This window comes from Urocitellus parryii, chromosome 7 (genome assembly GCF_045843805.1).
Source record: "Urocitellus parryii isolate mUroPar1 chromosome 7, mUroPar1.hap1, whole genome shotgun sequence".
In the NCBI taxonomy this organism is placed as follows: domain Eukaryota; kingdom Metazoa; phylum Chordata; class Mammalia; order Rodentia; family Sciuridae; genus Urocitellus; species Urocitellus parryii.
In genome coordinates, this window is record NC_135537.1 from 118,273,795 (window position 1) to 118,289,054 (window position 15,260).

Genomic DNA, 15,260 nt, shown 5'->3' on the forward strand with positions numbered 1-15,260 from the left:
GCGTAATTCCAGACGAGCGAGGCGGGTGTGCGCATGTGCGTGCTTCATTCCTGTCCTCCACTCCCCCCAAGTTTTCAAAAAACATCCAACAATTGTGGAGTAAAATCTTTTGAAGCCTGTGGGTCTGTTAAAAGTTGTTACCGCAGGAGGTAACGTGGTCCTTCCTGGCGAAGAGGCGGAGAGGTGAGGATCAGGCCCAGCGCAGCCGGCTGTGGCCGGGTCCTGGGATCGCGCTGTCACCTGGTGTGCGGTGCGAGCCCAGACGTCCGTCCTCTGCTGTTCGAGCCCAGACGCCCGTCCTCTGCTGTGCGAGCTTCCAGGCCGGACTCGGAGCTGTGATTCCAGCAGGATGTCCAGAGTGTGGTCATCAGGAAGGCTCGGGGGAAGCCTCAGCCCGTCTGAGTGGAATTGGATGGTTGAAGACATTTTTTCTCTCCCTTTGAAATTTCATGTTATGTTGAAATAGACTGGGGACCTGAGAAATTGCTACTTGTGTTTTCAGTTTTACTAGCCTGGTAAAGATTAAGGAGAACAGGGTGGGGTTACAAAGTTAAACACGGGCTTTGTGTGTTTAATTACTCTTACTAATCCAATGGTTCCTGATATTGAACAGCACATAATTTCCGAAGCAAAAATTACACAAAGGTATACTACTTTGGAATTCTACTTTAACCTTTGTGGCCAATAGAGATACTTGAATTTTACTGAGTTTACAAAATGCTTTGAGAGCTTTAGTGAAAAGATGCAAGAAATGTGTGCAGTCACCTTACATCTTTCTCTTTTCCATTCTCTAAAAGAAAACATCAGCCAGGAGCATTGGCCCACTTCTAATCCCAGAACTCGGAGGCCAAGGCAGGAGGATGGCAAGTTCAAGTCCTGCCTGAGTAACTTTGTTAGGCCCTGTCTCAAAGTAAGTTTGAAAAAGGGCTGGGGTTGTAGCTTTGTGATGCAGTAACACACACACACACACACACAAATAGTAAAAAGTAAAACAACATTTTAGCGTTCATCAAAATGAACTGGATTCATGCTGAAATGGCCACATTAACTGATTTCCGCACTAATATGCAGACATCTTACAAAATGTCCCACAAACTTCAAATTAGTGGTCATGCCTGGTTTTAACAAAGAGATTAATATACAACATTAATATGTATATAATATATAATACTAATATATATATATATATATATATATATATATATATATATATTTGGGAGTGTGTATATATATATTTACACATATACATATATATTTTTTTTCAGGATAGGTACTGGGGATTGAAGGCAGGGGCACTTAACCACTGAGCCACATCCCCAGCCCTTTATGGTTTTTGACATAGGGTTTCTCCTTAGGGCCCTGCAAAATTTCTGAGGCTGGCTTCGAACTTACCATTTAAAGGAAATTTGTCTTAACTATACACTTTAGATGTTTGAGAGGCCAGCCACAGGCTGGCCTTGATCTCCTGAACTCAGGGATCCTTCCTGCTTCAGCCTCCCTAGTGTTGGGATTACAGGCCTGCACCACTGTACCCGGCATGATTTTTTTTTTTTTAATTGAAATTGGGCCAGGCATGGTGGTGCATTCTTGTAATCCCAGCTACTTGGGAGCAATTTAGCAAGACCCTGTCTCAAAATGAAAAAAAAAAAAAAAAAGGAGGGGGGTGGATGTAGCTCTGTGATAGAACACCCTAGGTTTAATCCCCAGTATCACACACACAAATACATACAACTGGGCTAGGGATATAGCTCAGTTGGTAGAGTGCTTGCCTCACACAAGGCCCTGAGTTCAATCCCCAGCACACCACCCCCCCCCAAAAAAAATACATACAACATAAATTGAACAAGTGGTTTATCTGGATCTGAAATTCCCCTTAAAGTATGTTCAGGAACTCCCTAGTGGCTGCCATTGGTGACTGTCTCTTGGGGACTTCTAATGATGTAGTTGATTTCATAAAAATATCACATGGAAATTTTTAACTCTAAAGGATTGTGATATTTAAGGCCTTGCAAACCAGTTACCGCCCCACCATCGCGAAGCCAATGTTGTGGGGGCAGTGCAAGTTATCTTTATCTCAGCTTTAACCCCCATAATATGATTGAGACCAGTCCTGTAACGCAGCTGGAAAGAGACAGGTACCTCTCTGCTTCTGTTGAGCACTACCACCCAGCGAGGATGATTCCATTTGCAGCAGTTCCAGTTCAAGATATTCCCCCTTGCTTCTAGAATTAGCCTCAACACTTCCCTGAGGAATATGGGCCCTAGGAGGCAGGCTCAGAAGTTGAGCCTGCACAGAAGTTGGCTCAGTCCCACTAGAACCCTCTTTCAGATTTTCAAATTATATTAATCCCAATCTCTTTGTTTCCCACGCCCTAAGGAGTAGTTCCTGCTTCCCACAGTTACTACATTGGTGCAATTCCTCCTCCAATACCTGGTTGATGGCTCTGGTAAACTTTTTACTTTTTTTTCCCCTTTTTTTTGGTTGTAAGTAGATACAATGCCTTTATTTTTATTTATTTACTTTTATGTGGTGCTGAGGATCGAACCCAGTGTCTCACCCACACTTGCTGAGTGCTCTACCACTGAGCCACAACCCTAGCCCCAAAACTTTTTCTATTAAACAAACTGGTAAGTGGTTTCTCTCCTGATGGGAATTACTTTTGAAAAATCTTATGAGTCAAGGAGATACATGCCTCTTTGGTATCTAAGAAGAGACTGTTTAGGGCTTTACACTTGATTTTTCTGAAATATATGTTGCCTAGGCTCTCTGCCTGTGTCTTGGACTTGCACGCCCATAATTCCAGCAATTCCCTTTTGCCAGCCCTAATTGGAAAATTAGCTAATCCCGTAGATGGTCACTTGGAACTCCTCCCATCAGAGTGAAGGGGAGCGCTGCTGTTAGGTTCTACATAAAAGCAGGTGGATTGCCCACCCAAGCACACGTGCTAACCAGATTCTGTAGCTGCCCCCCTGCCAGAAGTAAAGGTCTGCTTTGCCCACCTACTTTCAAGCACGGGTTTGATTTCTTTGTTTTTTTCCAACATGAGGTATTCTGATGATGCTGAAAAATGGTGAGTTTGCACTTAGGTCTGTTTCTGAGGCCCAAGGGTGTAACTTTGGATTCTTTTGGATCTGTCAGGTCTTAAGTATTTTTCAAATTTGCCTTTTCAAAATGATCTCAGATGCGAATACTCTTGATTCTTGAAAATAATTCATTGCTGTCAGAATCCAATACTTGCATTACATTTAGATTTCTATTTGGATTGGTGCCAAGTAAACCAATCCACTTTAAACTGATTAAAAGTTATAAAGTGACAGTGTTTGACTTTTAATACATTCACACAAAAATTGTGGTGCAGCGAACCCGAAGGTGCTTCAAGAAGAAAAATAAGTCTGCCATCCTCAGGATGACTACCGAAGGGAACGCACATCAGAGGTCAGAAAGTCCTTCCACAGCATTGCAAATACATGATTCATGTTATCACTAAAATGCCTGTGAAATCCACCTTATTTTATTTATTATTTGGGGAGGGGTACTGGGGATTGAACCTAGGGGCACTATACCACTGAGATACATCCCAGTCCCTTTTTATTTTTTGAGGAAGTGCATCACAAAATTGCTTGGGGCCTCAATAAGTTGCTGAGGCTGGTCTCATGATTACAGGCATGCCTAATTCTAACTTTAAAATTTAGATAAAATCTTATAGATTCTCCCAGCATTGGGTGGGGGAGGGGGCAGGGATGCTGACAAAAACTTTTAGATTCAAATCTTCTCCAAATTCCTAAAACCCAACTATTTCTATGCATTACATATGTGTTTGTTACAACCTTTTCAGAGGGGGGGAATTGATACAGAAGACACATCAATGTTGAAGGAATTAAAACAAAAAGGTAAATTTAATGCAATAACAATAATCTGAGGATAAATAAATCCACAACAGACTCTAAAGTTTGAAAATTTTTTTCCGTTCTTTGCAGAGAGAATGGTTTTCTGAAAGCACATAGGGCTGAAGATGTCAAAACAAAACTGAATTTCTTAATGTCCAGGTGGAACAGGCTTGTACTCCCTGCTGCCCTCGTAACTTCGCTGTGGCGAAGGTGAATGCCAGGTTTTCTTGTTGTACTTGGGATGGGTGTTAGTTTCAGGAGTAACTGGAGGGTTTGTTTCCTGAATCATCTTCTTGTGAGCCCATACTCTGTGAAAGGGACAGCAAAGTGGTTTGTTTATGGTTGCCTTTGTCACGGGGTTCCCCATCCCCAAACCAGCATACCAGCTGCTCATCCTGTCCCTCCCAGAGGAAAGTCACCCTGGAAACAATGAGAGCAGGCAGCTCAGGAGTCTCCGTAAGCACACTTCAGGCCGTCACTAAAAATGTCTGAGCAAATATTTCTCTGTAAGCTTGATAATGGTCTTCAAGAACAATGGGCAACCAAATATTTAATAATCTGAAACCCAGTTATCATGCTTGATGTAGCGGTATCCCTGTCTATACACAGTCTGCTTTTTTAATGAGAGAATCCCACTCACCTTTTGCACAAACTGGGGATTTACTGTGATCTCCTGGTCCATGGCCTTCAGTCTCTCATCCAGCTCTATGCACTTCAGCATCTACATGACACGCAAGTTGGAACACAATTAGCAGGTGGGCCTGGGTCAATTTCATCCTTTTTAATCTTTTGGCAGTTCTGGGGATCAAACCCAGGACTTCACACATAGCAGGCAAGTACTCTACCACTAAGTCACATCCCTAGCCCAATTCTATCCTTTTTTTTAAGAAATATTTTTTAGGTGTAGTTGGACACAATGTTTATTCACTTATATGTGGTGCTGAGGATGGAACCCAGGGCCTCATATGTGCTAAGCAAGCGCTCTACTGCTGAGCCACAATCCCTGTGAACCAAATTCCATCTTTGTAACTGCAGGTGTTAATGTGGTGCCAAAGGTTCACAATCCCTGATCTGAAAAGTCTAAAAGGTTTTAGAGTCAGAATGTTTTGGATTCAGAAAGTTAGCATAGTACAAGTACAATGTACCTAATACTCCAGGAAGGGTCAAAGCAGCACTTGTAGATAAACAAGTATTGCTTTTAGGTTTCTGTATTTCACAGAGGCTCAATCATTTCCCTACTCAGATGTTCAGAAACAGACTCTATCCTGGACTCTGCTTCTGATCAATTGTTTGCTGATCATCTCATCATGGAAACAAAACTACCTTGTAAATGACAACTGGGTACAGACAAAATTGTACTGGATCCTTCAAGTGTTTTTTGAGTTCAATAAGGTTTGGTGAGCTAGTGGGGAAATCTAAACCCACTAAGCCCACTATTTGTTTACAGCCCAACAATCTTAAAAAAAATTTTTTTTTTTTTTTGGTACTGGGGATTAAACCCAGTGGTGCTTAACCATTGAGCCACATCCCCAGCCCCTTTTATGTTTTATTTTGAGACAGGGTCTAAGTTGCTTAGGGCCTTGCTAAAATTGCTGAGCTGGTGTCAAACTTGAAATCCTCCTGCCTCAACTTCCCAAGTCACTGGGACTATAGGTATATTTCACTATGCCCATCTTAAAAGAGTTTTAAGCAGCCCATTTTTTTTTAAAGAGGGAGGGAGGGAGGGAGGGAGAGAGGGGGAGAGAGAGGGAGAGAGAGAGAGAGAGAGAGAGAGAGAGAGAGAGAGAGAGAAATTTTTTAATATTTACTTTTCAGTTTTCGGTGGACACAACATCTTTATTTTATTTTATGTGGTGCTGAGGATCGAACCCAGCGCCTGGCGAGCGCTACCGCTTGAGCCACATCCCCAGCCCCTTAAGCAGCCCATTTTGAAATTAAACCTACTTTTTTATATCCCCAGCTCTTTTTAAATTTTTTATTTTTTTTGTAGCACTGGAGATCAAACTCAGGACCTTGCAGATGGTAGGTAAGTGCTCTACTGCTGAGCTATACCCTCAGCCCTCCTTTTTATTTTTGAGTCAAAGTCTTGCTAAGTTGCTCAGTCTGGTCTCAAATTTTCCATCCTCCTGTCTCATCCTCCCAAGTTCCTGGGATTACAAGTGTGTTCTACCATGCCCAGTTTGAAATGAACTTTCTAGGAAGTAAGTGTTTAGGCTGGGAACCATCAATACTTCCAGTATAGCACCTCAATCTCAAAAACCCCCAACCTAGTATATAATGTTTACCTCTTGATCGATGTTATGAAGCATGGCTGGGTTATTGTATTTTTCAGGATTATCATGGAAACTGACCATACCATCCTTCTGATTAATACTTGCAAAAATTTCACCATCTTCTATCTGTAGAAAAAGAAATCAGGAAGTAGTTTACACCTCAGCACTACATGAATATATAGTCATAGAATATAACCATGGCACAGAAAGCAATATGTAAACAAACTTGCATGTGTTCTATAATTCTTTTCTTACTTTTTGAGATGTAAGTTGCCCCGGCTGGCCTTGAACCTACAATCCTCCTGCTTCAGCTTCCCAAGTAGCTGGGATTATAGGTGTGTGCCACTACACCTGGCTGTATATCTATTTAAAGTACCATCTGTTTAATAAGTGTTAACTGAATCCCTACTATATGCTAGGTACTATTACAGAAACTAAGGGTTGTAAAACTAACATATACAAATACAAAATCCCACCCTTGCACTTTTAAAGAATTGAGGTGAAATGCACATATTCAATCATTTTTAAATGAACAATTCAGTGGCATTTAGTACATTCAAAATGTCATGTGCAACTACTATCTAGTTCTAAAACATTTGTATCATCCTGGAAGGCTATCCTGTACTTATGAGCAGCCCTTCCCATCCCCTTCTCCCTTCCAGTCCCTGTTGGTCACTAATTTGCTTTCTGTATCAGTGAACTTGCCTGTCCTGGACATTTCCTAGAACTGGTATTATGTGCTCTGTGATCTCTTCTATCTGGCTTCACTTGGCATAATGCTGTCAAAGTGCCCTTGCAATTTTTTCTTTTTTTGTGGTGCTGGGCCTCACACATGCCAGACAAGTACTCTACCACTGAGATATAACCCTAGTCCTGTCCTTTTTTTTTTTAGGTACCTTGCTTTTATTTATTTTAATTAACTTTTTTATGTGGTGCTGAGGCTGGAATGCAGCGCCTCACACATTCTAGGCAAGTGCTCTACCACTAAACTACAACTGCAGCTCCTTGCCCTTGCATTTTAAAATAAGATACAACTTATATTATTGCTGCATTTTATTTATTTATTTTTTTAAGAGAAGGGTTTACTATGTTGCCTAGGTTGGCCTTGAACTTATGATTCCCCCACCTCATCTTCCCAAATAGCTGGAATTACAGGTGTGCATCACTACACCTAGCTCGCTGCTATATGTTAGAAGTGAAGCTCTAACATTTTTGTTTCACCCGGTGGAAATTGTTTTCTAATTCTTCAGGAAAATTTTTCTACCATTTTTGAGTCAAAGACAGTTTCAAGGTCTATGCTCTTTATTTGCATCAGTGATTGGGAATTTGATTGAGCTACATCTTGACCATGAAGTTAAAAAGTCAGAAGAAAACAAAAATTCCTAACAGATATTTTTATTCCTAACAAATTGCTCCATGGTGTCATGATGATTGGTTCATCTGTTAGTGGTGAAACTGAACTGTCTACACTGGCCCTCTGCTTTTCTAGCCTTGGAGGGCACAGAGACTATATAATGAAATAGCAGTATTAAATAGAATGCAGAGAACCCTGTGGCAGTGGAAAGCTGCTTCTTTAAAGAGTGGATGTATTCACAATAACCAGAATGGAAAACTACCCAAATATCCACGTAATTCCAATGGAAGATATATCCCAAAAGTGGAACGCTTCAGCTGAAAACACACCAACCACAACTACAGGCATCATGAATGACTCAGTGCTAAGCAAAACTAAACAAAACAAGGAAAGCCAGACCCCATAATAACATACTATATGCTTCCTTTTATAAGAGTTCACACAAACATAACTAATAGGGTCTCAGAAATCAGGACACTAAGCCAGGCCCAGCGGTGCGCTCCAGTAATCCCAGTGACTCAGGAGGCCGAGGCAGAAGGATTGCTAACTCAAAGCCAGCCTCAGCAACTTAGTGAGGCCCTAAGCAACTTAGCAAGACCCCGCCTCTAAATAAGATACAAGAAAGGGCTGGGGATGTGGCTCTGTGGTTAGCGCTCCTAGGTTCCATCTATGACACAAAAATAAAAGCAAAAAAATCTCAGTACAACAATGGCCTTTCCAGCCAGGGGAAAGCTGGATGCAGGCAGGAGGGCTATTTCCAGGAGCTGGTCATGTGCTGCTCCTTCACTGTATTGTTGGCACAGACATCTTCACTTTGTGGAAATGTGTTTGGCTACATATTTACTTAAGGGTACTTTTCTCTATGTGTGCTTTATTCCTATGAAATGTTTACTTTTAAAAAAAAAACAAAAACCCTGCCCTCCTCACAGACCCCAGGGTACAATTTCCCAAGCCTGGTAAAACTGAGATTTTGCTCAAGTAAGTCTTTGTTATCTGTGGAGATGTCCTTGCAGTATAGAGTGTTTAGCGGCATCCCTGGCCTCCACCCACAAGATGCCAGTAATAACCACACTCAACCAAAAACATCTCCAAGGCTGGAGTCGGAGCTCAATGATAGAGTACTTGCCTAGCATGCATAAGGCCCTGGATTTGATCCCCAGCACACATGGACAAATCTCTCCAGCAGATAAAATCAACCTTGGCAGAGAAGCACTGATGCAGTCTGTCAGGATGGTCCAGCAGTGTTCAAAACCCAGCCCCTCCTCTGTCCTCACAGTGTTTTACTAGCTGATGCCTCTTGGCTAGTATCACAATCATGCATCTATTTCTACCACCAAAGAGAGGGTTTTTTTTGGGAAACAGGCTATAAGCTCACTCATCCTGTGTAACCCTGTGGGTCGGTAAAGGGGCACCGAGAAGATACTCTAAGGCTGGCCATCAGACAGGCTTTGCTTTGTTTGAGGTGTATGCACATTTTGAGAAATTAGGTTGAACAAGAACAAAAACAAAACAACAACCCTAGAACACTTGTAAATTGAACTTCTGAAATAAAATACCCCGTTACCACAAGGAAAAGTAGTTTTAATATTTTTAATCCTGAAATCATAGAGATTATAGAAAGATTTGCCTGATTTGGCCTGTCGACCCAGGTTTGTATTTAGTGAACCAAAATCAGATCAGAGCTATGTAATTATATAATGGGTAGGTTACTGTATTACCAACTTGGTATGTTAGTTAGCACAGACATTCATCCCTACCGGAAGTGGTTCTGTGGTTGAGGTGGGAGAAAGTGGGGGAAATGCAAGTGGGAAGTGCTAAGGGGAGGGTGTCAGAGTCTGTCCTAGCATCTTTATGTTAGTGGTACTCAAGGTGCAGTCACAGACTAGCACTGGCCCACAAGGTAAGGGACTTGAGTCAGGATGTAAGTCACCAATGTCACTATGCACCTTTTCTTGATGCTATAGTGGTGTCTTGACATACACACTGTTGCAAACTTGAGATCTCATTGTGGACCAGCAGAGAGAAACACTACTGTTTGCTTCTTTGTATATCTTAAATATTTCATGGGTATTTTAAATGAGGTTTACAGTCTGATAATGAAAATATGTAAATATGACAAACAAGGAGCACAAGTAGGACACAGTCATTGTGCTCATTACTCAAGCCACTAAAACTATGGTTCTGAATGCTCTCCAAGGGTCCATCATGATTAAAGCCTTGGTCTAGGACAGTGCTACTGGGAGGTGACAGAACCCCTTAGCAGGTGGAGCCTAGTGGGAGGTTCTTGAGGTTGTGCCCCTGAAAAGAACTGAGGGATCCTGGTCTCTTTCTCTCTGCTTAGGTTCTCTGGATCTTTGATCTTGGATCTGAAATGCCAAAACTGTGAGCTAAATAAACTTTCTCTCTCTCTCTCTCTTTTTTTTTAGTGCTGGGGATTGAACCCAGGGCCTTATGAATGCAAAGCAAGCACTCTACCAACTAAGCTATATCCCCAGCCCCAAACCTTATCTCTTTATACAGTTACTTGCCTCAAGCAAAGCTGATTAATACTACTATGGTTGGAAAATCCTAAAAACTGTAAGGAAATAGATCCAAGACCAGAGTGTCAACTGTGGTTAACTCTGGGTATTTCCCCCTTTCTCCTTTTTAATTTTTTTTTCCATGATGAACATCCATTACTTTTATAACAACAAAAGTCCCCTGATTGACTTTTTAAAAACTGAAAACACTTACCATGTGTAGAACATATTTTTCTGCCTCCTGAGGTCCAGATAACTGCACACGACTTGCCATATCTTGTAATGATAGTGTTAAAAATGTCTGAAAGTCAGAAGTAGAATCAATCACAGGTAGAAACCATAGAAGAAAGATATTTTACCAAATGTGTACACAGTTCTTTCCATTGCTGTACAGATACACACATGGCACTTTTACCAAACAGTAAGAAAAAGGTCAAACTTTCAAAAGCCCATAAAAAGAAAAGACTGTGCAAAATAAAGAAGAAATGAAAGAGTTGTGTGCAAGAATGCTCAGTCACTTACCTGTAGAAAAACTTAAAAGAAAACTACACCAAGATTCCATTTTCATCTCAGAAAGCTCTGAAGTCTGATATCACTGCACTGGTACAGGTATGAGGAACCAGGCCCACCATGTGAGCCGGCAAGAATGTAAAGAAGTACAATTTGATAAAAGACGAGTCAGCAGCACCCCGTAGGTGACTAGTGCACAGATACTCTGACCTAGTAATTTCACTTTTGGAAATGCATCCTAGGCATACTTTCCTATTTGCATGAAATAACATGTGGTCAAGACACATATATGTGCACTGTAATGGTGTTTACTATAGCCAAATACAGGAAAACACTTCAGTGTCCACAGAGGACAAGTTAAATAAAGAACAGCACAGCCATACAAATGGATTACTATGCAGTAGTGAAAAAGAAAAGTGACGACACCTTTTATGAACTATAAAGGAATCCGGGATATACACATTGTTAAACAGCAAAAAGGAAAATGTTCAACAGTGTATATGGCATGCCAACATCTGTGTAAATAAAGGCAAAGACTGTATACGTGTATGTGCATGTGTTTTCATGTACACACATAGATCATCTCCAGAAAGATGCCTAAGAGACTCACTGGGTAAAACTGGGTTACTTCTGGGGAAAGAGTAAGGGTGTCTAGGGTACAGAAACAAAATGGAGATCTTCATATCTTCTGAATTTTGATAATCAATGTATTACTTATTAAATAAAATAAAATTGAAAAGCTCACATTCATCCTCCAAAATTCAAAGCTAAAACTATTAAAAAAGGGCTGGGGTTGTGGCTCAAGCGGTAGCGCGCTCGCCTGGCATGCGTGCAGCCCGGGTTAGATCCTCAGCACCACATACAAACAAAGATGTTGTGTCCACCGAAAACTAAAAAATAAATATAAAAAAAATTAAAAAAAAAAAAACTATTAAAAAAACAGAAGAGTCAAGCAAACAGAGGAAGGACCACACACTGGTGAAAAGCGAAGGACACCACTGTTTACTGCTGCTCTGCTTGGGACCTGATGAAAATGCTCCTTTTCAGGAAGAAACTAAAAGAGCTCCTTTTTTCAATGGCAGCTGGCAACATTTATAACAATGGCATTTTCAGAGCTGGGCATGTTAAAACTCTCATCACGAACTTTTACTTTTTCTGGCAGCGCTGAGGATGGAATCCAGGGCCTCACACATGCTAGGCAAGTGCTCTGTCAGAGCCACACACCCCACATGAATACTCTTGATATGTCAATGACAAAAATATCTATTTAATTTGGAAAACAGCACACAAGAAAGTGAAATTATTGCTAATTTTAAGAAATACATATTTAGCTTAAAACAAACAAGGACTCAAAAAGTGAATATTTCTAAAATACATAAAGTCATTATTTTTTCCTATTTCAAAATAAATAGCAGCTTCTATATGAATGCCCATCAACAGGGGACTGGCTAAATAAATTATGAACCACTTACATAAGGAACTACTATATATGGACTACTGTGATACACGCTTAGGTTACCATGGAAAAGGGTTTGTGATATACTGAACAGAAAGAACAGGGTAGAAAACAGCACAGAGTATGATCCCAACTACACATAACTTAGAGTGTCTATACATACACACAGTGATGGAGAAGCAATAGGAATCCAGAAAAATATCCACAGAAACATTAACATGGAGCAATCTCTTAGCATCAGAGTGGCAGATTAAACTTCCATTTGATAAACCTTTTGTCCCTAGCTTCCCTTCACTGGCAGTGCCATGAGACACATTTTCTATCACCAACAGTGACACACAGTCTACCTGTTGAGATGTCTCAGCTTTTGACTTTCTGATTTTGTAGTAAGAAGGAAGTTATACGTGACTGAAAATCCTTTGCTGCTTCCCCTTCTATTATTCTGCCATGGACATGATGCCCAAAGTGTAGCAGCACCACCAGAGATTCACCCCTTGCATTAGGACACTGTCCCTGCCTACCACGTTTTGTGGTGGACACCCACTACATCCCCTGGCAGTGCTCACAAGCCCAGCATGCCACAATCCACTATGAGTCTGCACCGAAGACCCAGGACACAGTGGACTTCACAAGCCACTGCCCCAGCCCTGGACTGACCGGCTTGAGATTATTCCTATTTGTTTGGTTGAATTTGGTTAAGGATTTTCCTATCTAGAACAGAAAACTGAATTCTACTACACTGACTTCTCAAAGTATAAGCTGCCAACTATTCTGAAAGGATGAACATTGAATTTCACAAGATGCTAACTGATGATTTCTGCAGCAATGCATGCATATCCCATCTCTTAAGACAGTCTTTTCAAGTCTGTGTGGATTACAACGGTTTTTCTCTGGCTAACAGGTTACCTTTGGTTTTTTATCTTTAAGTTGTTTTCTCTTTCACATTTTTTATTTTCTTCTCACAAATTAACTTTTGACAAATTCTCTGCTGATTTCCGTATGTCAGGAGGCTATGGTTTCTCTAAAATATTCAGAGGAAATTTCTCCTCTTGTTCGGTGGTCACCTAGCCAACTCCTTCCTTTTCACAGCAGGAGGCTTTGTCCTTGCGTAGCCTGCCCACCTCCACTACTACCCAACAGTGCCACTCTTCTTCACTAACTTTTTGGAGTAAGTCACCTTCCTCAGGTCCTCACATAAGCAAATCCATCATCCTTTCCCACTGCAGGGCATCCTGGCAACAAACAGCTCCTGTGCTTCCTCCCCACTATGACCACTGCTAACTCCATGAGGGAAGGGCACAAGAACAGGGTCACCATGTTCTCACCAGCTGTGATCTGATGCAGTCCTGAACAGACCCTTCACCAGAAAAAAAGCAACATGCTATCTGCTTAAGCTAATCTTAGTGGGATTCTTATTATATGCTGCACATGCCTTTTTAACACAGAGGATTTTATTTTATACCTTTATGTATTGCTTGAACCCTTAATAATAAGCTTATTTTCTTTTCTTTTTGAGACAAGTCTCACTATGTTGCCCAGGTTGGCTTGGACTTCTGGGCTCAAGTGATCCTTCAAAGTAGCAGGGATTACAGGCATATACCTCTGTGCACAGTGCATAATTTTTATTATTATGAACCATATGGTAATTTTCATCTCAAAAATAAAAATTATATAATTTCCTTAAATTCTAGAATTCAACTACACATACACGGCTCACTCAACTCTGGACTACATGGTAATGTCACAGTTGCACTATGTAAACATAAAAGTTCAGCACAGATCAGGCTGGCCTGAGAGGTTCCAAGGCTAGCCATCACTAGCACCCCACAATCTGCCAATCTGGAACTGGCGACCCCACCAAGGCTACTTTCTCTGCCTCCCAATGTAGCCATATCGCCTACCTTTCTTCCTCTTCACCTGCTCCTCTTCTCAAATACCCTGCTCTAGCCCTGAAAAGACCAAAAGGTATCAATCAAACTCTAAGAACCCAGTCACAACAGAGATCTCTTTTAGTATAGATATCCTGTCATACTTTATCCCTGAATCTGCTTCCTCAGTGCTGAAAAGAAAAAGAGAACAAGGCCCTGGGGAGTCAGGAGATAGATTCCAAGGGAGATGCTCGCCTCACCTTTGTTAGCCTCTGAATGTTCTTCTTATAGAGAGAAGATAAACATTGCTTCACCAGTCCCATGTTGTTATCGCGGGTGAAAGTTTCACTGTGCTTGTTCACCAGGTTTCGGAGTTCTGAAGGGTTATTAGTTGAATAAACTTGTGCTAACTCATGGTATGCATTACTAAGAGGCTAAAGGTTTGAAGGTAGGGGAAAAAAATCAGATTAAAGCTTTAGAGAACTTAAAAGTTTTATAGGAGGCAAAAAACAAACTAACCAACCTATGGCACCATGTTTTGAGCAAATATACTCCACATTATTCCTAATAAACTACAATTTATCCAAAGCAAATGCCTGTTTTTTAAGACCAAGGATAGAAATTCACTGTGAAGTAATTTATTAATAACACTTCATAGCACAGAGCAAGTAACTGCAAAGCAGGAGAAAGCCCACAGAATTTAGTGAAGATACACATCTTTATTTCTTCACTGTTTCTTCCTATGGATAATCTATGCTGGGAAGAAAGAAGGCAAAAATGCCATCATTCCCAGCCCTCTCTGCACACACACCACCATGTACAATGGGACAATCTGCTACTCCTATTAAGAAGCTGGAGCAGACGTCCAGAGAATGTGGAATGGTCCTGAAGAACACTTACTTGACAGGAAGAAAGCTGGATTCAAACCCACCTCTCTGATCTGAAGTCTGCTTTTTTCACCATTCATGATATCATCAGCAGTAAGTTTTTAATTCTTGTGACTGATACCCTTGAGCCATGAAGACGTCATTTTATAAGGGCATTTCTTCTAAAACAGGCCTCCTCAGAGTTTCTCACAGTGATCTGAGCAGGGCTGTCATCGACCTATCTTGCATATCATTCTTCTGTGGGAGTCCAGGGAGCACCTTCAGCCACTCCCTCCTACTCTCTTGCCTATAACCAGGCAGCTAGAGCCCTGAGAACCTCAACAGGGCTCTTAGGCAAAGGACATTTTGCTGGCTATCTTCAATAAACCAGCAAGAAAATCTCAGCAGGAAGATTTTCAGATTGACTTCCTTAAAATTTTGAGTTCTATATGAGGACTGTAATCTCATAACCCTTTGGAACTGCTCAATTAAAAAAAAATGCATTTAAACAAAAACCAATGGTCTT

The 15,260-nt window shown here is 41.1% G+C and overlaps 1 protein-coding gene and 1 long non-coding RNA gene across 3 annotated transcripts in view; one reads left to right on the forward strand and one right to left on the reverse strand.

The window, feature by feature from the left end:
- LOC144255782 (uncharacterized) lies at positions 1 to 5,914 on the forward strand. Its single transcript, XR_013343940.1, has 3 exons — positions 1 to 183; positions 798 to 910; positions 5,879 to 5,914. It is a non-coding gene; the product is annotated as an uncharacterized LOC144255782 (long non-coding RNA).
- Cops3 (COP9 signalosome subunit 3) overlaps positions 3,879 to 15,260 on the reverse strand; it is a 25,679-nt gene continuing 14,297 nt past the window's right edge. For both annotated transcript variants that reach the window (XM_026408697.2, XM_026408696.2), the window contains 5 exons: positions 14,129 to 14,302; positions 10,249 to 10,335; positions 6,174 to 6,287; positions 4,529 to 4,609; positions 3,879 to 4,196 (listed from right to left, as the gene is read on the reverse strand). In XM_026408697.2, the coding sequence (XP_026264482.1) occupies positions 4,143 to 4,196; positions 4,529 to 4,609; positions 6,174 to 6,287; positions 10,249 to 10,335; positions 14,129 to 14,302 (510 nt within the window). In that variant the 3' untranslated portion in view covers positions 3,879 to 4,142. The remainder of the gene's footprint in view (positions 4,197 to 4,528; positions 4,610 to 6,173; positions 6,288 to 10,248; positions 10,336 to 14,128; positions 14,303 to 15,260) is intronic.